Here is a 25,932-nt window from a genome sequence, read left to right on the forward strand (position 1 = left end):
TTTTTCGATTTTATGAGCGTAAAGGGACACCCCATTCCACATTCAATTGAGACGATAAACCAATAGGCTTGTCGTCGCTACAACATTTTTCAATGATTACGATAATAAATCGATGGAAGTGGTCTCTGTTGAATTTAATACTTATTTAGATTTTATAACATTGAATTGCTCCGGGTTGGAAAAAAGGCGAGTGTTCGAATCACGATTGATTTGTTCCTTAAAAAATTCTCAGATAATCTTTCTTTAGTATCGAAACATCTGCTCACATTTGTTTTATTTGCAAGGATGTAGTTCACACATGAGGCTTTACATCGTATTAATAATTTAAATAGTTTATTTTAATTGATAGGAATTATTCATTTTTAATTTTATCGAAATCTATTGTAATGTGGGACATCACAGTTTATCGATTTTTTATATTTAGGACATCACTAAGAGACGCCATTTTTCAGTGATTTGATAGTGACTGTTGTGTGTCGTTTGTGTAATTTTGTTAGAATTTTAATGTAAATTGAAATTTTCATTCGCATTTATGTATATTTCTCGAATGTAAAATAAAAAAGCTTTTACATATACCTATTCTTGAAAATAAAAATTGTTCACTTGTGTAAATATCGCCTGCGCGGGAAATGTGGCTATCTACGTTCTGTATTCTTCATATCTAGAAGGTTTTTTAAAGTTTAAATTAACTTGGAAAAAGCATAAAAATGATTGCAACTAAAAAACGAGAATCTAAACGAGCTAAGAGTAAATTGGCGAAGAACCTGCAAATACTTTATAGAGAAGGAAAATGCCGTGACTGTTCAGTGGTGGTAACGCGTATGGACTTTGCCAAGATACTCGGTAAATTTACAAAAGTTAAAATTCAATATGAAAGTAATTCATCGCCAAAAACTCCGAAATCCCCAGAGGTTACTAATTCCAATGTGAATACTAGACTTAAAAGCAATGAGAATGGCATGGTTCTTATTCGTAGAAATGCATACAATCCTCACCCTGCCAAAGAACTGAAAAATGCTAAAAAGAACAAAAATAATGTCACAGAAACAAAGAAATTATTAATACCTAGTTCACCCAAAAGTAACATATTAAAAGAAAGCAATAATTGCAAAAAAACAAACACAGCAAATAAAATTGTCTCAGGAAATAAATCAATACACACCGATCATAAGCAGTATGCAATTATATTTGTTAATCCTACAGTAAATGGAAATAACGAATGTAAAACAAAATTAACATTGGCTGACTTAATACCAAATATCAAAAGACACATATTACCTTCTGATGAATGGTGTATAGAATATTTTCCTCAAAGTATGGAACCAAAAGATGAAAAAATGTATAATAGAATAGCTGCAGAATTGGAGGACCTAATGTACAATAAAATAAATATTACCGAACCTTCAGAAAGCAAATGTGACGAGTTCCCTTCTATCATGGATATTCTCAATGATAACGCAGCAGAAGCTTGTACAGACACAAAAGAACAAACAAATATAGCAGAACTTAAACCAAATTTGGAATCCAGTGACGTAGAAGCAATGCTTCTAGGAAAACCTGATGAAAAAGATCTAAAAGCCATACCAATGGATGTGGACAGTTCAGATGTTAGTAAGTTAATAGAAGATGTCGTTCAATTGGCCCCTAATTCAGAAGTTGATAAGAGCCTGACTAGTGACGAAGTAGAGAATCCACACAGTCCATCAATACTTGATGAAACTTTACAAAAAGGTATTGAAGAGCATTTACCAATACCTCAACCAGAAGAACAAGACATTAGCACAAAAGAAAATGATAACACTATCAAAACAGACTCATCAAATAACAATGATATTAATCAAGTAGATATGAAATTAGAAGAAAAAACATGTGAAGGTAATGATGTAAGCAAAACTAAAGATAAACGACTACCAGTAAATTATGATGAGGTTACTGAAGTACGATTCAAAAAAATTGTAGATGGTAAATGTCCAAAGTTAGTGACATGTCTTAAAAGTTTGTGTTATAATATTAATTTAGAGGAAAAGTCTGTCGAACTTTTAGGTGCTCCAAAATATATAACTAGCATAGATGATATTCAGGTATTATTGCAGATTGTTAATGAGAGTACACTGGAGAGTTTGCATGTATTACATACAAATGTGTAAATAAAACATTAAGTTTGTATTTGGACAGATATAATATATATATATACATATAATATGCATAAAAATAATGCTTTCACATATAATTTCTGGTTAATATGGTAAAATATAACTATTGTTATATTTTTATCTTTTACTTTGATTGATTGTTTGTGACAGTTAATGTTGCCATGAATTTTAAAAAATTCCTTAGGGAATACTTTATCACTATAGCAATGGATATGTTGGGTGTAGAAAATCATATTTATCAATGACTAGCTGAAACTGTAAGAAGTAATCTGTGCTAAAAAACATACATCATTCTTACAAACTTTCATTTGATTGAATAAGTGCATATATTTGGATATGTGTAAAAATATTATCACATATTATAAAAGACCACATGCTTTATATAACATCTTATATAGCTGGAATATAACTATAGAAATTTTTTAAATCAACAATTCAGTAAATTATAGCTGAAAGCATTATCTGTTACAAAAAAATTGTAACAATACCTTGAGCTCGACCTTTGTTATACCAAATATCATTGGTAAAAAATGTTAATATTTTAATTAGCATGAGTTAATTATGATGTAAGTAATATAATCTAATAGACTTAATCTTACCCAAACAAGAAAAAGAAGTGCATTTTTATTTATGTAAATTAATTTTAATAACTACAATTTTTAAAGAGACAGAAATAAATGATAATAAAGATATTTGTTATTTTGTTTGCATAAATACTGTAATTTGACTCAGGAAAGTTTTATTTTTATTTTGAAATTTTGGCAAAAAAAAATTATTTCTATCTAGCAACACTAAAAATTCAGAAACCTCAATACCAGATATAAGTAGTACCTAGTATATATAAATTAAAAACACAAAAAGATATACGTTTTTATCACTAGATCTGTGTTTTTATCTTAATTTCGTGACATTGTGTCCTAAATTAAAAACATACTTCAAAAATTAAACTTATTTGATATTGTTATTAATGCAAAAACGAATTTTTTTTTTCAACTTTATGACTTGTTATTACATAATGTTATTACAAATCAACATTCTAATCAATACATAATCAAATTTATTGGTACTTACTACTTACTAACATAATTTTTTCGACGGTAATTAAGGGTATGTACACACGGTTTCATTTTTATAGCTCCTAGCGACGGATTTCAGAACTATATAAGTCGGCACGTTACTGTGGCGCTATGTTAAATGTGGAAGGGATTAACTTCTGCGCAGGTTCGGACCAGGGCTTAAGAAATTTGCTGCTTTAAACAAAGCCGTAACAATATTTTATAAACTACCTACATATTTTAATTTACAGTGATTCCATATTTTTCACTTATTGCCAATTGCCAGATATAATATTGTTTATCAATTTCTGTGTCTAGTCCATTGCATTGGTAATAAATATTAAAAAATAAACAATAAAAGTTGTTATAATAATTTTGTGGTAACTGAAATCATCAAAATTTTACACGCTAATAAACCGAACAATCGGATTTTGGATCATTATTCATTATATAAATTAAATACATTTTGAAGAACATTATAATATAACGAAAAATGTAGCGTTTGGAGAAAATACATCATTATAAGATCAGTTAATCAAAACGTTGATAGATAAACTTAGGTATTGATCGAAAATGATGTTGCGATCGCGATAAAGATCTCGATCTAAATTCTAAATTTTATTGAATAGGTAAAGAAAAACTAAGGGTAGGTACGAGTAATTTATAAATTTCTTTTTTTTTATATAGTAATTTTATAATGATAAGTCAATAATATAAGTGTCGTAATGTCACAGCTCACAGTAGTAGTAGAGACGTCTCATTGAAAGTTTGGGCGGCTATTTTCATAGATTTTTGAAGTGAAACTTCTTTAGGGCGCGTTGAGAGAAAAATTTGTAAGGTCTCGTCATTGCAATATCGTTACGTCGTGGAGTAAGACGACGATTTTGGTATCTTCGAATCTTGCCAAAGAAGTTTCACTTTTGACACGTGTGCTCGGCACGTACGCTCTTTTTTTATTGCTTCAATTAGATCATACTTCAGTCCACACATACACCCCTGATACACCCTTATAAATACTTGTTATTAATATTGCATAAACTAGTTGCAGTAATACTAGTGTCTGTTGGTTTAACACCTATATTATATCTGAGAATAATATATAAATCCGTAGAATACTGGAGAGCTGACTCTCTCAGGCTTACATAAGTTGTTTGCACATTTCGTAGGTTATGTTTATCCTAAGTTAATTTCTTGTAATAGATTGTTTAAGGTTTTCAAAAATAAATAAACGCTAAGATAAGATTTTAGTTTTATTTCAATTATTTCCCATTTTTTAATATATTATGAAGTTTTTAACATAATTTTACGACCTACAGAACGATGTAATTATAGTTTTCATGAAAGGTATATTTGTTGGGAAAACTTGTCTGTGTGCCTTCTATAGTAACAGATTTACTGGCAACATCACACGCAGCACCAATTATTTGATGTATGGGGCGATCCTTTTGTGTTACAAGAAAAGTTGCTAATGCTCCAACAAAAGCATCGCCAGCACCCTGTAAATTAAAAAATGAATTAAGTAGGTATTCAAAATTGTAAAAGTATTTTAATATAGTACTTATTATGATATAAAACATGGATCCACGTGAAACTATTACGACCAAAAATATACACGACGCGACGAATATAATAAAAAACATGAAGGTAGTCTCAAGTAGATATATGATATTTAACGTTTTTTTGGAACGAAATTCCTTAGCGCGCGTTGCGAAAGGGAGCTAGACGGAATTAAGACCAAAAGTTGTAAAATAAGGTTTAAAGTTAATATTTTTTTTCAAACTCCGGTATGTCCATCGACAGTGGTTTATCAAACTCAGGTAAGTCCATTTCGACCAATCACAGCGCAGTATGGCACTAAAATGGCTGCCATTTCTCTCAATTTTGTTGAAGCTAACATGTGTGACCAATGCTTAGAAATCGTTTTAATTGATAAATGATGGAAGAAAACAGTTTTACTATAGAGGTGGTGGTTCTAGACAAAGCAAGGAAAAAAACAATACCAAAAGCTAAAACAGACAAGGCTCAGAAAACAGCTAAAAGATAAATGAAACTGATGCACAGCACACGCACAGTAGTTATTTCCAGCCATGAAGCCCAGGGCCGTACTGAGATTTTTTCAACCGTTTTGATTTATTGACCCCTCTCTTTGCCCAGCAGTGGGATGATAAAGGTTAATAATAATAATAATTTGTATCTTTTAATTTACATATTTTATTTTAATGTCCTATACTTACAACGCGACAAACTATCTACCCATTTCCACCACCTCAGTACGTCCCAAAACTGAGTTCTATCAAATCCCTGTAAGTCCATTAGAGATTTTTCAAATTCCTGTAAGTCCAAGACGATGTTTTTCAAAACCCGGTAAGTTTTGCTGGTATTTATCAAACGCCTGTATGTCCAGATTTAAATCTAATTTTGTGGCATAATCATCAAGTAATACATTTCTTTTTCTTCGTAAAAATAATTCTAATGTATTATATTATATCCGTCATAAATTATAAAGCTCCAAACATATTGTTTTTTTAAGTTATTAAATACCTCGATTCCCACATTTCTGTTAGAATGGACTTACCGGAGTTTGATATGTATCGACTCAATTATTACACTTATTAAAAATGTAACTACTATTTAAAATTAAAATATTTATATAAATATTATATATAAAAAACGGCAATTTTATTAGGAATTAATAAATATACCGCACAAAATTATTTATACCGCAGTATAAATAGATTCGTACGTCTATAAAAATCATATTGTCACCCGTGTTCCAGTATACATTAGTGATTAGATTAATATAATTAAAAAGCATAATATTTAAAACCATACCGTAGTGTCAACAGGTTTTACTTTTTCACAAGGAATATGAATACATTGATTATCATCACTGCTGAAATATGCTGCTCCTTTGTCGCCCAAAGTAATAATTGCAAGTTTACACCCTGTATCTAATAATTCCTTCAGGGCTAATTTAATATTTCTGTAAAAATCAATATTTCATAATATACGAATAATAATAACATACCTTAGGATACAATAGAATAAAAACCAGTATTTACATATGTATTACTTACGATAAATTTACTTCGAAACCTACTAACTGAGAAGCTTCAGGCTCATTTACACACAACACTGTACATAACTCTAAAAGACTTTTAATATCCGTTCTCATTGGCGCTGCATTTAAAAGCTTGATCTGTAAAAAAGACGACTTATGGGTAACACTGCTCTAGAGTAAATATTAATAAATAATAATAATTATTGATATATGTATAAAAAAAAACTTACACCATTACACAGCTTAAAGGCTTGGTAAGTGGTATCGTCAGGTGTTTCTAGTTGACTAATTAAAACATCAGCATTTTTTATTAATTCTTGAGCATCTTGTATGTCTGAGTTATTAAGGTGATTATTAGCACCAGGCACAATGACAATTTGATTTTCCCCATTAGATGCAACAGATATTTGAGCAATTCCAGTCGTAATATCTCTTGTGGTCTTTGTGTGAGTGACATCAATACCGAAGCTTTTGAGATTTTCTATATACTTAACACCCCAGTCATCATCCCCCACCTACAATAGTTTTATTGTATAATCATATTATAATAGAGCAAATAATCTTTATTTTTTTTACCTCACTAAAATTTCTACTTACTCTGCATATCATATAAGTTTTGCCACCTAATTTAGCGGCTGCAACACATTGATTAGCTCCTTTACCTCCAAAACTTGTTGTAAATTTTGTACCATGAAGTGTTTCTCCAGGGTTAGGAAGTCTTGGAGCATAACTATGTAGTATAAAAAAATATTTTAGATAGGTAAATAAGAAGACTTTAAATATTTAATACTTAAGTACTTATTTCGTATCTAAATGCTGGCGTCCTTTAGGGACGGATCGGGGCGGGTCGCATTGGAACGGGCCGCAGCGCTGTTATGCTCTTGCGTCCATCTGAACGGGGCGCGACGGACCGCCTTAAGTGGATTTAATCTAACAGACGTGTTTTCGTACTTGGACTGACATCGCGCTCCGACGAATTTGGTGAATACCATCATTTGTTAACCGATTTGAAGAAAGATCCAGTCAAATTATTCGAGTATTTTCGAATGTGTTTTGGAAAATTTGAAACATTGCATAATATATTACGTGAAGATTTATAGAAAAAAAAAAACCACAAAATCCGCCTGCCTGCGTCGACTAGACGGATCGGCGGGTCGCAGCGCACCGCCGACCGAAATACGCCTGCGAAGCGATCCGCCAATGCGTTGCCGCCCGCCGCGCTCCGATCCGTCGCTAATGAACGATGTTTCATACAAAACATAGGCCGGCCTATTTTTGCGTTGCGATGCGGCCCGACCCGATCCGCCTAGTGGACGCCAGCCTTTAGATGGGTACCCAATTATTATTTATTTAGTATTTATAAATACTTTAAAGATAATTAATACTTTATCACCTATTCAGGTAAGTAAATAAATAAAAAAATAACTTGAGAGGTGTCAAGGGACTCGGATGGAACAGTTATAGAGGTCAGTGGATGGAACGAAGAATGAAATATGTGACTTGAGAGAGAGAGACAGACAGACAGACGAATACGTGCACCGGCGTCCGGCACGCAACATGGCTTACAACTGGCAAAAAGTATTGTTACAACTTTTTGTCTTAATTTTTTCCGTCTAGTCCCCTTTCACAACATGCGTATTGGAACTTCGTATGGTATTCCCGTATTCGTATCACATTATAATAATACGACATCTCTAGACTCTAAGATATAATTTAAAATATTGAATTGTGGAGTGTGTTCCCGTCCTAATGTTGCGAACAGATTGGAATTTGGAATCATTGCATGAATAGGTATTTTTTTTTTGTAAATTCGAGATTTAATTGAAATAGAAAGTGCAACACATGTACCTACTGCAATGATATTCTAAATAAAATATAATTTTAATATGTACCTAGCTCTTAAAGTAGGTACCGTTCAAAATATAAATTCATGCGGGTTATGAGCAAATTTCAGTATACATACGTAGTGAAATCGACGCAGCAGGATCCAACAACCACAATTTTTGGTAGACTTGACATGCTTGTATTGTATAATACTTTGACGACTAAAATATTTAATGAAACGTTTAGAATAGTTCAATAAAGATGACAATATACTTTATAGTTTGTATTCCTGAATAAGGATTCAGTAGTAATTATTACAAACGCGATGTTATGTAAACTGCAAATAACACAATCTACGATAAGTACCTAACTAGATAACCTACAACACGAGTTGCTTATTGCTATTGTTTAATAATAATTGCTATTCAGAATTCACATTACTGACGATATGTAATGAAAATTAATTTGACGTTATACCTACCTAAGTATATCTAACTAGGTAGTAACTATTCGAGATTATTGTTAACTTATTTGTTAAATTGAAAATGACAATTACCAAAAGTAACCAATTAGAGACCAATTAATTGAGGAAAGGTACATAACATTATTTATTTTTTCAGTGTATGGAATATCTTTTTTAACTTTTGCAAACAAGTATCTAAGTATATTTCTCATACTTATTAATAAATAATAATATAGGTACAGGAGAAAGTTTTGATTGTTTTTTTTATGATGATTTAACCGAAACACTACTCTACTGATTAAAGATATCTTGTATCTTTACCCTCTAACATGTTATGCTACCTCTATGTCTGAGTTCAACTCTGGTGAAGCCAGTACTTAGTACTATAATTGGTTAGTTAGTAGTTACTATGATTGTGTCTTATGACATTACCTATATTATGGTGGTGTTGTAATATATTATGATAGAGTGCTATTATTTACCATTTATAATTTTTACTATGGTTATTATTCACCGTCACCATAATTTTAATAAAATAATGTAAGAATAATTGTAAAGATTTATAATTATATGAAATAAAGTTTAAGTTGTATTTTTTTGTTATTACTTTCCTCTGTTCACCTTCCACTTAGAATAATTTATAATAACCATGAAATACTCTACTATTTGGTGCTCAAAGGCAAATATTATATTGCATGAATAATATGTTTAAATATTTCTCAGCTAAATATTGAATAATAAGCAAAACAATATGGTTTATAACTTAGTTGTTCTTCAGAATTTTTTTTAAATAAAAAACAAGTAATAATCTATGCAATACACTATATTCTATTACTTAAATAATAAAGATTAATCAACAAATATTGTATTAGTTTAATCTGTAGTTTTATTTTCTTTCGGCTGGTTTTCTTCAGATTTAGAAATTTTCTCTGCCATTTCAGCATACTTTGCTTGTCTGTAATCATACTTTGCTGCATCAAGAAGTACATTTTGAAGTAGTTGTCTATTGTTGGATTGTTTATTTTGTAATGATGGAAAAGGATTCCCTCGTAATTCTAAGACAGCTTTGTCTATATTTCGTCCATATGCAGGACGTGGTGCTTTTAACATCCTAGTATAAGCAGAGTTACTATTTTCAAAACGAGGAACTAGAACTTTGAATAGTTTATGAACTAATTCTTTTTCAAGTAGCCAGTAGTTAGCCATTTCCATAGTAGACTTATGACAATCCCCATGATTGATTGCTTCTGCAATTAACTGTAAATAGAATAATATTGTGTAAAATATATGATATAATATGATAAAAAAATGAATTTTACTGTGACATTAGAATAGTTATAAAATATAATATTAACTCTGGTACTGGTAATAAGATAGTATTATATATAAGTAATAAGTATACCCGTTCAGCGTACTGGCGCGCTTCATCAGCTCTATTATAATTAAGCTCAATTCTCTCATATTTAAACAATCCAGTTACAGTTTTACGAAGTTTATTTATTCTTCCCTCGGGACCCTGTGGATCACTGAGCCGGCGATGTTTAGGAGGTATCTTGATTCGTAACTTAGAAACTAATTTAGTAACATCAGCCTGGTTCATCTTTGATTATTTGTAATAAAAATAGTACAATTTTCCCAAACTTGCGTTCATTAAAAATTTAAGGTTATTTTTACGGACATTGACATTTGACAGCCTGAGTTGACAGCATATTGATTGTCGTCTGTCGAGTGTCAACTGTCAAGACTCAAGAGTTGAAGATTTTTTTAAACCAGACTATCTGAATTCCAGGCTTTTAGTAAACTTTAATAAGATGCTTATATAATTCGACAGACGGTAGAGAGCGTCGGCTTCGACCCTAATAGATCATTACAGATGTTTCAGATAGTATAGTTGTCTAATTTTTGATTATTTTAGCGGGGGCTTTCTGGGTTTTTAACTTGGAAGATTTGATCCATCCTAATAGCAACAATCTTGTCACAAAAAAAAAAAAATGTCAAATATTCTCCTGTCAGTGTCACACTGTCACATTTTTGGATTTTTTGGAATGGCCCGGAGCTGTCATTATAAATGAAAAATGAAAATAACTAAGAATAGAAAAATAGGATGAGGACGTTATTTTATCAAAAGGGCAATTAATATTTGTAAAGACTGAAGGTGCTCGTTTATAAATATAAATATCTTTATCGTTTATAAACATACGCCTGAGTAAAACCGAAAAATATGTGGTTTTGGAGTTGTGAATTGTTATTTTTAAACAACTATTTTTAACAAAAAATACAATATTAGGTATATTGTTTACAATATCTTCACAATGGATGTTTCTAAAACCACCAATCACCGCTATGAAAATGCTAGTGTTTACGAGTTACTTACAAAATTATGTGAAAAAAATGCACAAAAATATTGTCAACAAACCAGAAATTCACCTAAACAACTTGCGGCGAAAATGCGGTCCCGTTCATATGAAATAATATTAAAAGGAACTTCGTCCGAGCTTTCATTGTCTGGAGGAGATCCATTAGTTCAATTACTTTCATGTCATTTTGTAATGCTGCAAAGTGCCAAAAATGTCGTTGAATACAAACGATGTATCGAGCTTAAGAAAACTATCACTGAAATAAGGAATTTACCAGAAAATAAGGAACATATTTATGGGGTTATTAAACTCCTTGTCAAACTACATAATGCTGTGCCTGAAGATGTCTCTCAAGAAATATTTCAGGTATTTATCACGTATAATAATATTTACTTGCACTGCTGTAGATATTATACTGTCTTAGCTAAATCCAACTTAATCATTTGTCACAAGTCCATACTAATATTATAAATGCAAAAGTAACTCTGTCTGTTTGTCTGTCTGTTACTCAATCACGCCTTAACTACTGAAACAATTTGCATGAAATTGGGTATAGAGATATTCTGACACCCGAGAAAGGACATAGGATAGGTTTTATCCCGCAAATCCCACGGGAAAGGGAACTATGCGGGTTTTTCTTTGACTGCGCGGGCGATGCGGTGGGTGGAAAGCTAGTATACTATAAAGTCTAGTCAAAGCTATTGTGGCTCTTGCAAGAGTAAATCACTTTTGCTGCTGACATTTACATAAAAATATTACTTTTTTCATTTTTTATTTAAATTTAAACAAAATTCAATATCAATACAGTAGTTGTTCAATTAAATGCATATTTTTTGTGCTTTAATTAAAATTTTCCTCAATAACAAGTCACAACTTTATAGTTGAGACAATTGCTTAGAACTGTATTTTGTTTACAGAAACCATTTACATTTGGGTTACTACAAGAAATGTTACCAAAGCCAAAAAGAGAAGTTTTTGGTTCTCAACCTTATCCATATTACCCGTCATACATATTTGAATTACCATTCAAACTAAAGAATGTTGCTAACAATCTGAACAACAAACACAGCTATATGGAATATACAGTTGAAAGTTTTGATTCAAGATCATGTAAGTATAATATATTATAAGTTATATTTTGAAACTATTAATTTGTTGCTGTCACCAGAAGATAACAAGATCGCAAATTTTGCTAAGAAATTTTTAAAATAATAAATTTATAGAATTCTAAAGATTTTTAACCCCTCAGCCCCTGGAATCACAGATAGAAAATCTATTGTGTCGCGGTCTCATTAGGCCGCTCGGTGGTCAATGGGTTAAAATTGGATTATTTAATATTTTATGCCCATATTAACTCTTCTTTTGAATCCTACGAAAATTTATAAATATTCTAGCATTTTAGGAAATTTATAAAATTGTGGATCTTGGTATCTTCCTGTGTCATAACTATTAAATATTTGTGTTGAACTTTTATATTTTTGGTTTTATGGCATTCAAATGCTTTATAAATATAAATTTATAAACTTGTGTTGAACTTGTTTTTTTTTTGTATTGCTTTTCAGTGCTTCCAGATGTTTCTTCCCAGCAGGCTGTCGAGGTGAAGACGTTTCTAAGCCCCATGTCTTTATCATCAATGACATCAACTCAACTCTCTCCATACTCCGACAGCAATATTTTCAATTTGCCAAGATTGACAGCTCCAAGAGATTTGGTCATACCAAAATCTCAGTCTGCTGAACCAAAGGTATATAATATATATTATATGCAAGTTTTTTTTTTTTTTTTTTTTTTCATTTTATCTGCAATCTGTGGTTTTCGCTATGAGCGGATGTGTTGTCAGGCAAGGTTTGGCATTTAGAGCGAGCCCTCCAGTGAGGACAACTTCTCTTCAAGTAAGTAGTAAAGCTAGATTATATCTTTTCTTTTCAGTCGATTGTGGTAGGACTTTTTTATCAGTTGGCTAGCTAGTTTGTTCGGATGTTTCTCCAGTCTGGCAACATAAGACTTAGTATGTGTATTAATTTCCTCTTTTATGGAACATATGTTAGTGTGGCTATGAATTTCAGCATTAGTAGTAAACCAGGGGGCATTGCTGAGAGTTCGCAGTATAGTATTTTGCTGTCGTTGCAGTAGCGAGATAGCGGATCCAAGTGTAGCCCGAGGTAGCGGACTCTGTCAGTGTGTGGTAGTGTCTAATCTTTAAGCTTTACAGGCGGGCAATCTTCTTTTCGAAGCGTAAAGGTGACGTGTACCGATTTTGAGGGGCTCGGTTTAATTATATGCAAGTGGATAAATTTTTATTTTTAATAATAATCTAGTCGTTATTGTTTAAAAATATTTTACAGTGCTAGCTTAGCAGGGAGCTCCCTTTATTCATGAAATGTAGTTTAGAATTTTGAGATCACAGTATCTAGTAGTCACCGAATAAATTTTTAAAATTATATAAGTATACACTCTTTTGTATTATGTAATTACTTCTACTTAATCTAATAATTGTTTTTATTTTTGTTTCTCAAAATATTATCTCGCTTCTCCTTTGCATTCCCCCTAATTGCCTGACAGAAATCACTGCATAGTGATAAGGCCGCCCTTTGTGCTTTTGTTTATTGTAGAATTCTTATTTTATGTACATGGTTTATTGCACAATAAAGTGTTAAATAAATAAAGTAAGTATTTGAATGCTATAAAACTAAATATTAAATTCAGTAGTTATCTGTTCACGTAGGCAGGTTTATATTTTAATACTACATATTTCATTGTAAACAAACATTTCAGATATCTTTTGCAAGCACTGAGGTAAAGGTAGAGCCTAAAGAATCTCCTATAGTAGAAATAGATGAGATAAATATTTGGGAACTAGCGTCACAAGTTGATAAAGATGTGCCTGGTGATATCTGGGATTATGTATGTAAGTAATAATATGTATATGAAAGTGTTAATAAATAAATAATAACAATTAGTATTTTTGTATTTAAAAACTAAGCATTTTTTATAGCATTAAAATGTAAAATCTTTGCATCATTTTATTTAGTAAATTCAGTTTCGTAAATAATTCCTAATTTAACTTTTTTTTAGGTAACCAAAAAGCCGCAATGAAATTAAATTTTGATCCAGTACATTTTTTATTTTTTTTCCAACAATACTTATGACGTAAAATATTTTTTAATACAAATGATTATTTGCAGCCAAACTACCACAAGTACATGAAAGGCAACTGATAGCAACTTCTTCGAGAGAAATGATGCTCTGGAGAGAAAGTTATGGTGGTGTAATGTCAGACCTCAGTATTATATCAGAGAAGCAATTTATTAGGCATATCATGTATTTAATTGGTATGTAATAAATAATAATAATTAAATATTTATGTAAATTAACTAAGTACTTAGGGGTACTTATATATAAATAAATAAAGGGCCAATTAAACTTGCTGGTTGTGTCACTGATAGTCTGTCCCTTTTTGAAGTAACTTTTCATTATTTGTCTGAAAGTATCAGAAGTTTTTGAAATATATTATGGCTTAAATAATATTGACCGCATCCTTGGTACAATGGTTGACGCATGTGCGTAGAACCGAGGGGTCCTGGGTTCCATTCCCGATCCCGGTGGAGACAAAGAAAAAAAAATGTCTCGGTCTGGCAGGACACAGAATGCTGATCACCTACTTGTCCCTAAAGAAAATCGATGAGTGAACAAACAGATGTATGAATAATGCCCCTTTCCCCACTAGGGGACATGAGACTTCATACTTAAAGAATATTAAGTGAGTTGATTCAACTTTGTTGTATTGTTAATTGTATCATGTATCAATTTTTCAGTTGGCATAGAAACTAAATCATTTCCATACAATAAGGATACGAAATATTTCTATATAAAAGAGAATTTAGTTTTAGAATGTATATCTAAGGAACATTTGCAAGGGTATATAACTCCATTGCTGCATATAGGCACATATTATAGACGATTATATGATTTTGCATTCAATCAAAGTGTGGATGACCATTTTCATGATAAAGGGCTTGTTTTTGAGGTTTGTTCATGTTTTTTTTTACTATTTTAATTTATTTTAAGATCTGATTTAATCAAGCTTGGTTCAGGTCAATATGAAAAATAATCACGTAAAATAAATATAATGAATGAATGAAATGAATAATCTACTTTATGTAAAAAAAATTGTCTTGTTCAAACTAGGCTATCAGAAACCTGTATGCAATTAATGGATTTCTTCTACTATATTTACTATTTTATATGGAATATTTTCCACAGGCTTCAAGAGAAATTGTAAGGCGATATTTATTAGAATTTCGATTAAAAGCAACGGACATTTTTGAAGAGTTTTGTAATAACAAGTTAGATGATCTGAATTGTATGCCAACTCTACTGAAAATACGGTATCATATGGAACCATTGAAGTATGAAATTGAAACAATTGCTTCCATATACAAGCTTAATAATACTGGTATGTATTTTATCAAATAATGTGGTTAGATATAATTTAATTATTAATTTCACTATTTTAAATGCTGATGGACAGTATCATCGCGAATTATTATAATTTTAAGACATACCTATTTTTTGTTATTTTTGTATGTTTATTTTTATACTGAGTCGGTTTGTGATTGGTTTGTTAAAATAAAAAAAAATACAAGTTTATTTACAAAAAATATTAACCTTCAACCAGCAAAACAAACTTAATTATTTATGTTTCAGATGCCAAATGCACAATACCATACGGCGCTGAGTTGATGTCTTACCTCTTTAATGAAATATCACTTGTGACACACAAAACGACGGCACTCGTTCTCTACAATTCCCTTGTTACTGTATGCACAGTCTATTTTAAGTATGTATTATCTTATAAGTTACATATTTTAATTCACAATTTTATTGCAAATATAGGTATCTGTTGTTGTTTTTTTTTAAATTTAAGTACAAAATTTTCAAAAATGAAATGTGTACTAGTTTTACTGATTTTTTATATGTTTTTGTAGGTTCATCGAAAAATTTATATTCGAAGGTGAATTGGATGATCGTTTCTATGAATTTTTCATAAGAAAAGATAGCCAATATGTAAACTCTAGAACAAAAAGATATTGGGATAAGGGATTCCATATTACACTGAGCGTGGCTGTACCAGATTTTTTGAGGCCTTTAGCGAGTTTCATACTGTTGTGTGGAAAGTCTTTGAGACTCTTGAAGTTGTGTAATCCTACTGTAAGTGACTTAATTCTCTTTATTGATTTAATATTTTCAGTTTAAGTTCAGTATTATTTAAATTAAAATTATTTTCTATACATATAAAAGAACCTTGCAATTATGAGTTCTCTATAAACATAAAACACTATAAAATTAGTAAAAAAAAAATCATTTTACGAGAGCTGCAACTTCTTTTGCACACAATTTTATTAAATTACAATAAAAAAAATATCCCCCTTAATACCAAATTTAATTCACAGGATCCTCTTGTCCTTCTAATATCATCGGATCACCCCTCTGTACGATGTTGCGCTAATTTTGATGATCTAGAACGAGAACAACAAATACTAGACGTGTACAGAACTAGGTGCCTGTTCGTCAGCGGTGAGCCCGTTACGTTTGATCAGATTCTGCTCAAGAGAGAGGCGGAACGGAAAGCGTTCACTGAAATGGCGTCTGTGAAACAAGCTGAGACTATGGAGAAAATCGTTGGTAAGTATAATTTAATTATAAGAATTGGAAAAAATAATTATTTAATACAAACTTGCGGTTCGCCCCGGCTTCGCTCGTGGTACATCTTTACGTTTTCTCTCCATAAGAACCATCCTCGTACTTCAAGGAATGTTAAAAAAAAGAATTACGAAATCGGTTCAGCCGTTCTCGAGTGTATATGCGCTTACCAACACATTTTGCGATTCATTTTTATAGTATAGAAAACTTTCGTAGAATTGCCGTTCAATGCCGTATTTTCTGTCATAAACAACATTTCTTCATAAACAATTTATATTAATTCAGTGTTATTAGATTTTTATTTTAAGACTTACACCTTCATCACCTCATATTTTTTGGTCACTTATAGCTGAACGAAAACGTCTAGCGCAACTAATTATTGCTGAAAAGCAGCATTCACTTCGAGTATTAGAGGCAGCTATGGCTGAAGCCAAAGCGGCCAAAAATAAAGCGAAGCAACGAGAGAAACAACGCAATGAGTTAGAAGAAGCCGCTGAAAAAGCCACAGAAGAAGTGGACTCTAAACTAAGAGATGTTGAAAAGTAAGTAATAACCCTCATATAAAATTTCAAATGTAATTTTTGAATTTGATATTAATGTGTTTTTTTTGTAGGAATAAAATGTTAGAATATTATTCCAAACTAAACATGGAAGTAGAGAAAAGCAAAATACACACAGAATGGAAGATAAAGCGTCTTCAATTAGATCAAACACGGATGCAGTTACTTTCGACTGAAGAAAGAAATTTGAAAAGGGAAAAGTTAGAGTTGGAACATCAAAGGAATGAAGAAATTATGGCCATGTCAATACAAAGTGATTTCAAATCAGAAGATGGACTAGATGGTGATAATAGTGAAGAAAATAAAGACGTTATTTCTGAAAATGACCCTAATATGGTGGAATCAACAACTTCGCTTGATTCTGAAGATGTCGAAGCACCTGAATCTGAACATAACATAAATAGAAATAAAGCTCAGGCATCAAGTGACGTATTTAGTGCCATATGCAATGTAGCTAAAAGTATATTTGGTGTCGGGAAGAAAGACAAACTATGTGATAATGAATTAGAGCTTGACACTCAAGGAAATATTATCAGAGATTTTGAAAACAATCATCATACATCTAAAGAAACTTCAAGTGACGTTATTGGATCGAAATTAGACGAAGTTAATGATAATTTACGATTTATGGAAGCAAGGGAAGAGGCATTGAAAAATAAACAAAAAGTTATGTGCCATGAGTTTGGTCAGACTGATAATGATAATAATCAAGTCAAACATCCGATAATACGTTTAACTACAGTTGATGAAGAAAATAATATCGAAGAGACACCATTTACTGAAGCTAGGCGAAATAAAATGAAAGTCCTTGGTGCAGAGTTCAATATCGTAAAGGCAGAAGAGAAAGATAGTTTTCAAGAACCGAGAACGGAAGCGCAAAGAGAGGCGTTAATTAATAAGCAAAAAGTGTTAGGTGTAGAATATAATTTGCCATTAGATAAAGTGGCAAATCGTGAGCCAGCTAATATAGCACAGGAAGAAGCTGTGCGTAATAAGAATAAAGTGTTAGGTTCTGATTATGATGGGAGATCGGAAACAAGATTTGATTCTACGAAGAAATCTGGGCTAAGGCTGAATTTGAAGCCGTTTAGTGAACCTTCGCTGAATATAAACGCCTCGTCTAATGGTGGGGCGGTGACACCCGGTGAATTGTTTCCACGGGTAAGTCAAAGTCAAAATTACTGCATTTCTATGCTTCAATGTAATGAAAAGCTTTTATTTTTTTGTTTTTCGACATCAATGATATTTGGTAATTAATTATTAAAGATAAAATGGGTTTATTTTTTTTAAATTATCGAAAAGAAAATCAAATTTAGCGCTGTCATTTTATCGTACTACATTGAAACTGTTTTCTTATAAAATACATTAATTTATTTTCACAAAATTAATTCACAGCTTGACTTAGAAACGCCAACCACAGCAGAAATGCCGGTCGACGGTCCAATGACGAGTGACATATTTACACCTAGAAGTGAAGGCAAAGATTTAGAAACAGGACCGATCAAACCAGACAAAGAATATTTAACCTCTGAAGGATTTAACTTCTCCATAATAGTTGATGATGAAACTGCAGCTTCAGAAGTACAAACTAGCCCAGATAATTCACCTACTAAAAGTACGGATATAATAAAGAGTTATAGGAAAACCTCGGTATTTAATGTGTTAGACGGGTCCTACAGTCTCGAGAATTTCGATCCCTTTGGATTGAAGAATTGGGACGGACAGTCTAAAAATTATTTTAGCAGTCAAATGGATTTAGACGGAATTTCATCTCCATACACGCATCCAGCATTTATCATGGAGGAAGTGAAGAAGAAACCATACAATAATATTTATAATTCACGATATAGTGAAGAAGAGGTTGCCAAGGTTGATTGTGATAATATAGCAACACTAACTGCGTGTTTACAAAGATCTGTGATGTTACCATTGACATATCAATTGGAAGTAGTCAATAATTCTATTCTAACATATTTCCTCGTAAATCTCGATATGTATGAACATCTGAGGAGTTTAAAAGATTACTTCTTTTTAATGGACGGAGAATTCTCAAGGAGTATTTGCCATAATTTATTCACGAAATTAACGAAAACTTTAAATCCACAAGAGTTGTTGAATTTTTCAACTTTACATAACATTTTGGATAAGGCTCTCGGATCGTCTATTTCACGTAAGATTTATTTATTTACAAGAATTAAATAAGGTATTTAATATTAAGTGTTCTTAGCATTCAAATCTATACTAATATTATAAAGCTGAAGAGTTTGTTTGTTTGTTTGAACGCGCTAATCTCGGGAACTACTGGTCCGATTTGAAAAATTCTATCGGTGTTAGAGGAGGAGGAGGCTATATATCATCACGCTAAGACTAACAAGAGCGGGTGAAACCGCGGGGCTCAGCTAGTGTTTTATAAAACCATAAATTTTTAAAGAATAGAAGAATTTCGATCAACATGTGGGATTCCAACCTGCGTCTTTTTGCCAAACCGGGGCAACACCTAGCTTTGAACTTGAAATAGTTGTTGTGACATTATCAAATGATTTAAAGCTTTGACATTAAGTTGTATTAAAAAAAAAGAAATATTATTATACTATATTAATAAATAACATATTTTTTTTTAAATTTACAGATGTTCATAAATTCTCAGAGAACTTATCGTTTACAATAACGGAATCTCCACTGAGCTTTCAACACAGTTCCCCAGATGTTTTGCAGTGTTTATCTTTAACATACACAGTTAATTGGCCACTAAATATTATTTTATCGCAAGAAGCATTATTACGATACGCCAAAGTGTTTCAATTTTTGATCAAGATGAGAAGAATTTTTTGGGTCTTGAGCGAGGACTTTGAGGTGAGTTTTTATTAAAAATAAATCCTACTAAATACGGAAAAGTGAAAAAATAATGGTTACTTTATATCAATGCCATGATTTTTCTTATATTATTTTTAAAATTAATTAAGTAATTGATTCGTTTTTTTTTTCTTGTTTCTTGATTGCCAGTTATTTTTTGTGAAGGTTACAAAGTGATTATCGTAAAAAAGTTATTACGAACTTTTTAAATATCTAACGTTTCCTTAAATTTGTATACTTTTAAAAACACAAAAAAATTCACCACATACAAAAAATCACTTTATTTACAGTCTCTGAAACTCTCCGTGAAACTATCGCGGGAACATTCGAGAAAGATCTTACGGTCGCCGCAATACATCTCCATACAGTTGTACCGACATATAATGGCGTCTTTAATACGGGCTTTGGATAATTACATAGTGACCACGTGCATTCTAACCTCGTGGACGGAATTCGAGAAAGATCTAAAGAAAGCCAGAACTTTAGACGATTTGTACGAATGCCACGTGGTGTACATAAAAAATGTACTGTTTAGATGTTTGTTGAACAACAGATCGACGCCCGTCATGAAATTGTTGAATGATATTTTCACTGTTATTCTGAAATTTAGTCGTGTGCTGAAAGCTGGGTAAGTATAGTTAGAGCAAAATTTATGTATTCATAATGTAACTAAAAAAGCTTCCACTTTTATTTACAAATTTATTTTATTCCATCAAGACACCGTGAGATTTATGTAAAATCTATTTTTTCTATTAACAATATATTTATCAAAATTCAAATTCAATTTTTTTAAATCCTTATTCAGGGTTCACTTTTATACGCTACAAAAAAGTCTAATTTAATTTTTATTTTTTACAAATTACAGAGAATGGCAGCAAAAGGAAGCTCACGGTTATTTCACTCACTCAAGCTACCCACAACTCGAAGAACTCTACCATTTGTACGAGAAACTAGCTAAATATCTCCACAAAGTGATAACAAAACTCATGGAGTGCGGTTACCAAAGACATTTGGTGGAATTACTGACTATGGTCAATTTGAATGGGTATTATGACCCGGAAAGAACGTATGATACTAATACGAGTATAAATTAACCCTGAAATTCGAGTTAAATGCATACTGTCTGTAATTCTTTTTTTTTTATTTTTTAAGCGGGAAAACTCAGTTAAAAAAAGAATAGGTACAAAATTGCTTTATAGTGACATAATCTATTCGTCATTTTTATAAACTACCAATTAATATTATAAACAAATACATATAGATATTCAAATTGCAAGTACAAATAAAACAACTCTAATTTTTTTCTCGAATATACAAATATATATTTTTTTGGAAATGTCAAAGAGAGGATAAACATTATATTTTAACTATCCGTCCATCTTTGACATTAACATGGCTTTTTATATATGAGAAAAAAAAAAACAAATTCATGTATTTTGAAGAATGTGGTTGAATGGAAATGTAGGAATATTCGATAAAAATCTCATATCCGTTAAATTTGTGATTTTATTCTCGTTTGTGATATATTATCCCACCTGTTAAATCATGACTATTACTTAAGTTTTTATTAATAATTGCTGATATATTGTCATTGAGCTATATAATTACTACGTATAGAGGAGACACCACAAAGAAAAACTGTGCGCCAAGCGCGGCGGCGCGGGGCGGCTAGTGAGTCATAGATTAAGCGATGTCATCGACTCACCGCCATAGAGGCGAAACTAAACAAAAAAATATATAATTAATCTAAAAAATAAATTATTAATAAACTTATCAATTACTTAAAATCTTTTCAATTAACACCAATAAATGTAACAAAAAAAAAAAAATTATACGTTGGTAATTTATTTTCATATTTTCATGTTTTAACTTTTCTTCAAATAATATCCACAGTACAATATTTTCTAAATGTGTAAAATTATTATTTTCCACTATAAAAATTTACATCATGTAATATTACTAACTTAACATCTTTCATACCAAATGCCATTTCTTAAATTTTGAGTCTATGACAAATGACGCAAAATGGCGCCCGCCAAAAATTTTGGTCGAACCAAGTTTTAAAAATGATTATCTTGTTAATTACCGATGAAAAGTTATTTCTTTGCATTTTGCCGCATTACTTGAATTATTAGTGCAATATCGTAACACACTCGAGGGCATATTTGATGAGTTTCATGGTTTTTTGCTTTATAACAAACTGTGTGTGTAAAGTGACTGAGTGCAGAGAGGCCATTTGACCTATGTTGAGCGGAACATAAGTGATGTGATGTGATGGCGGTGTCGTCTCCATAGGTAGTAATAGTATCTCAATGTATGTTGTATAGATTTTTATTCGACATTTATTGCTTTTAATGTCTTCATATGGTTATTTGCTAAAATTGTAAAACTTAATGATATATATGTATTTAGATTTTAAGAATTTGTTTCTTGTGAAAGTGGCTTGTGATATGACATACTTATCCCATGGAGCCCCGAGCGGCCCGATCTGTCCACGACACAATAGATTTTGGTTGTTGTTTAATTATTATTATCAAACTCATGACATTAGATTATTAGCTAATTTATTATGTTCAATTATACGTAGACTCATAGAGCTTTTAACCCTTAAAGTTTTTTAAGCGGAAATTTTTAATCTCCATTGGTTAATTTGTTGTTTATGTATTAGCGTTTTTAATAGCGATTTGTTAATTTGCTCGTTAATGAGTTTTTATATAATATAGTCCTACCTAGAACCGAGAATTTAGATTTTTATATTTATGAAAATTGTAATTGTATTATTCAAAGAAAAAAGGTTGAGAGAGATCAAATTTCGACAGTCATCTAGTTAAAATAAAAGCTTTTAGCTTCATTAATTGCACTTTTTTGCAAATCATGTATCAAATCGCATATTAATATTATTTATCTTGAAAACATACAATGTGTTCAAATTAATCTCAGATTGTATCTAATTTTCAATTTTTTCAGTTTTTGTATGGCTAGAATGTGTTATTGGTTTGATTGCCTAAGAATTTTAATAAATTCAAATAATTTTGCATTTATTAACATTAAATATATTTATAAAATAACAACTCCTGTTTTTTATTTTTTTTTATCGAATAATTACGAATGCAATGTTTGCACTGCCTCAAAATTCGAAAGATTTTAATAACAATACATATTATTAATTTTAATAGATAAAAATTTTGCATTGATTCTATTACTAGAGAATATCTGTCTTCTTAATTATTGTAAGTAAGAAACATAAAACCTATTATATAACTAATAATCTCTCTTAATTTTCATACCTGTATAATGTATATGTTACAGTCAAAACCCTGAACCAGTCAATAACGTTATTGACCGGTAAAATCAGTTAATAAGGATATTGACTAAGGGCGTCGGTTAATATCCTTATTAACTGATTTTATCTGATTAAACCAGTTAATAACTTTATTGACTAAGGGCATCGGTCAATATCCTTATTAACTGATTTTAAGTCGAGACATCTAGTCAATATAGGTTTTAACCGACGGTGCCCAGTCAAAACTCATAAAAAGTTAAGGACGTTAGTGAAATTATACTAGAAAATCATTTAAAAAGGTTCATAAAACTTTTTAAAGTGCAATATTTAAGACTTTTATGTTTTATTAACTAATTCGGGGTATTGTTTGTAAACTGCAACCGCGCGAGAATACGTTACCCAAAATATTTTTGAAGATGGCAATTGTGTTTTAATAACAACTAGGTTTCCGCCCGCAGCTTCGCCCGCGCAGTCAAAGAAAAACCGCATAGTTCCCGTTTCCGTGGGATTTCCGGGATTGCGTTAGTTTCTGATTTGATGGAGTGACCTGCAGGTTTACTTCGAAGACTGCTACTGGATCTAATAGACGAGTAGAGCTAGGTGTGCCGAGTTTGTGCTCGTTTTATTAGTTATGTTGAGACCTTACCTCCAGACTTGATGGAGTGACCTGCAGGTGTACTTCGAAGACTGCTACTGGAACTAATAGACGAGTAGAGCTAGGTGTGCCGAGTTTGGGCTCGTTTTGTTAGTTATATCGAGACCTTACCTCCGGACTTGATGGAATGACCTGCAGGTGTACTTAGAAGACTGCTACTGGAACTAATAGACGAGTAGAGCTAGGTGTGCCGAGTTTGGACTCGTTTTGTTAGTTATGTCGAGACCTTACCTCCGGACTTGATGGAATGACCTGCAGGTGTACTTCGAAGACTGCTACTGGAACTATTATACGAGTAGAGCTAGGTGTGCCGAGTTTGGGCTCGTTTTGTTAGTTATATTGAGACCTTACCTCCGGACTTGATGGAGTGACCTGCAGGTGTACTTCGAAGACTGCTACTGGAACTAATAGACGAGTAGAGCTAGGTGTGCCGAGTTTGGACTCGTTTTGTTAGTTATGTCGAGACCTTACCTCCGGACTTGATGGAATGACCTGCAGGTGTACTTCGAAGACTGCTACTGGAACTATTATACGAGTAGAGCTAGGTGTGCCGAGTTTGGGCTCGTTTTGTTAGTTATATTGAGACCTTACCTCCGGACTTGATGGAGTGACCTGCAGGTGTACTTCAAAGACTGCTACTGGAACTAATAGACGAGTAGAGCTAGTAGAGTAGTAGTTACACCTGCAGGTCACTCCATCAAGTCAGGAGGTAAAGTCTCAACATAACTAACAAAACGAGCCCAAACTCGGCACACCTAGCTCTACTCGTATAATAGTTCCAGTAGCCGTCTTCGAAGTACACCTGCAGGTCATTCCATCAAGTCCGGAGGTAAGGTCTCGACATAACTTACAAAACGAGCCCAAACTCGGTACACCTAGCTCTACTCGTCTATTAGTTCCAGTAGCAGCCTTCGAAGTACACCTGCAGGTCACTCTATCAAGTCCGGAGGTAAGGTCTCAACATAATTAACAAAACGAGCCCAAACTCGGCACACCTAGCTCTACTCGTATAATAGTTCCAGTAGCAGTCTTCGAAGTACACCTGCAGGTTTCTCCATCAAGTCCGGAGGTAAGGTCTCGACATAAATAACAAAACGAGCCCAAACTCGGCATTCCTAGCTCTACTCGTCTATTAGATCCAGTAGCAGTCTTCGAAGTAAACCTGCAGGTCACTCCATCAAATCAGAAACTAACGCAATCCCGGAAATCCCATGGGAACGGGAACTATGCGGTTTTTCTTTGACTGCGCGGGCGAAGCTGCGGGCGGAAACCTAGTTGTTATTAAAACACAATTGCCATCTTCAAAAATATTTTAGGGCACGTATTCTCGCGCGGTTGCAGTTTACAAACAATACCCCGAATTAATTAATAAAACATAAAAGTCTTAAATATTGCACTTTAAAAAGTTTTATGAACCCATTGAGATAATATTAATATGGAGACGATACCGCCTACATCACTTATGTTCCACTCAACATACGTCATGTGGCGTAACTGCACTCAGTCGCTTGCTCGCTCATTGGCGCGAACGTCACGCTCATTTTTTATTTGTTTTAAAGTGAAACGCATCAAATATGCCTACGTGTGTGTTACGATATTGCACAAATAATACAAAGAATACGGAAAAGTGCAAAGGAATAACTTTTCATCAGTAAGTAACTAGATAATAATTTTTAAAACTTAGTTAGAGCAAAATTTTTGGCGGGCGACATTTTGTCATAGATTAAAAATTTAAGATATGACATTGGGCATGAAATAAGTGTTGTTAGTAATATTTGCTGGCGTATATTTTTATAGTATAAAATAATAATTTTACATATTTAGAAAAGCATAGACTGGGTGTTAATTGAAAAAAGGTGAAATCATGAAATATGAAAATCAATTACTCAATCACCAATTTTTTTTTGTTAATTGATTTTAATCAAGTTTTTAATTGATATTGTATAAGCTACTGCCTTGAACGTG

At 32.0% G+C, this 25,932-nt stretch overlaps 4 protein-coding genes across 4 annotated transcripts; 2 read left to right on the forward strand and 2 right to left on the reverse strand.

The window, feature by feature from the left end:
* Positions 1 to 450: 450 nt before the first annotated feature.
* Positions 451 to 4,450, forward strand: LOC123697180. The gene has a single exon (XM_045643601.1). It carries the CDS (start codon positions 708 to 710, stop codon positions 2,145 to 2,147), a length of 1,440 nt encoding a protein of 479 aa, XP_045499557.1. The 5' UTR covers positions 451 to 707; the 3' UTR covers positions 2,148 to 4,450.
* LOC123697182 (ribokinase-like) lies at positions 4,446 to 8,513 on the reverse strand. Its single transcript, XM_045643602.1, has 6 exons — positions 8,233 to 8,513; positions 6,867 to 6,999; positions 6,500 to 6,784; positions 6,286 to 6,407; positions 6,041 to 6,191; positions 4,446 to 4,704 (listed from the first exon to the last, which is right to left on the reverse strand). The coding sequence occupies exons 1-6, from the start codon at positions 8,286 to 8,288 to the stop codon at positions 4,519 to 4,521; spliced, it is 933 nt and encodes a 310-aa protein (XP_045499558.1). The 5' UTR covers positions 8,289 to 8,513; the 3' UTR covers positions 4,446 to 4,518.
* An 848-nt stretch (positions 8,514 to 9,361) lies between these two features.
* Positions 9,362 to 10,235, reverse strand: LOC123697265 (39S ribosomal protein L17, mitochondrial). The gene is made up of 2 exons (XM_045643724.1): positions 9,959 to 10,235; positions 9,362 to 9,813 (listed from the first exon to the last, which is right to left on the reverse strand). Exons 1-2 carry the CDS (start codon positions 10,154 to 10,156, stop codon positions 9,430 to 9,432), a joined length of 582 nt encoding a protein of 193 aa, XP_045499680.1. The 5' UTR covers positions 10,157 to 10,235; the 3' UTR covers positions 9,362 to 9,429.
* Positions 10,236 to 10,640: 405 nt separating this feature from the next.
* LOC123697282 lies at positions 10,641 to 21,183 on the forward strand. The gene is made up of 16 exons (XM_045643749.1): positions 10,641 to 11,279; positions 11,831 to 12,023; positions 12,476 to 12,657; positions 13,689 to 13,821; positions 14,099 to 14,245; positions 14,729 to 14,940; positions 15,177 to 15,369; positions 15,621 to 15,753; positions 15,902 to 16,124; positions 16,367 to 16,598; positions 16,966 to 17,158; positions 17,230 to 18,337; positions 18,572 to 19,346; positions 19,806 to 20,029; positions 20,320 to 20,657; positions 20,895 to 21,183. The coding sequence occupies exons 1-16, from the start codon at positions 10,869 to 10,871 to the stop codon at positions 21,121 to 21,123; spliced, it is 4,926 nt and encodes a 1,641-aa protein (XP_045499705.1). The 5' UTR covers positions 10,641 to 10,868; the 3' UTR covers positions 21,124 to 21,183.
* Positions 21,184 to 25,932: the final 4,749 nt, after the last annotated feature.

The sequence above is a fragment of the Colias croceus genome, chromosome 14 (genome assembly GCF_905220415.1).
Source record: "Colias croceus chromosome 14, ilColCroc2.1".
Lineage (NCBI taxonomy): Eukaryota > Metazoa > Arthropoda > Insecta > Lepidoptera > Pieridae > Colias > Colias croceus.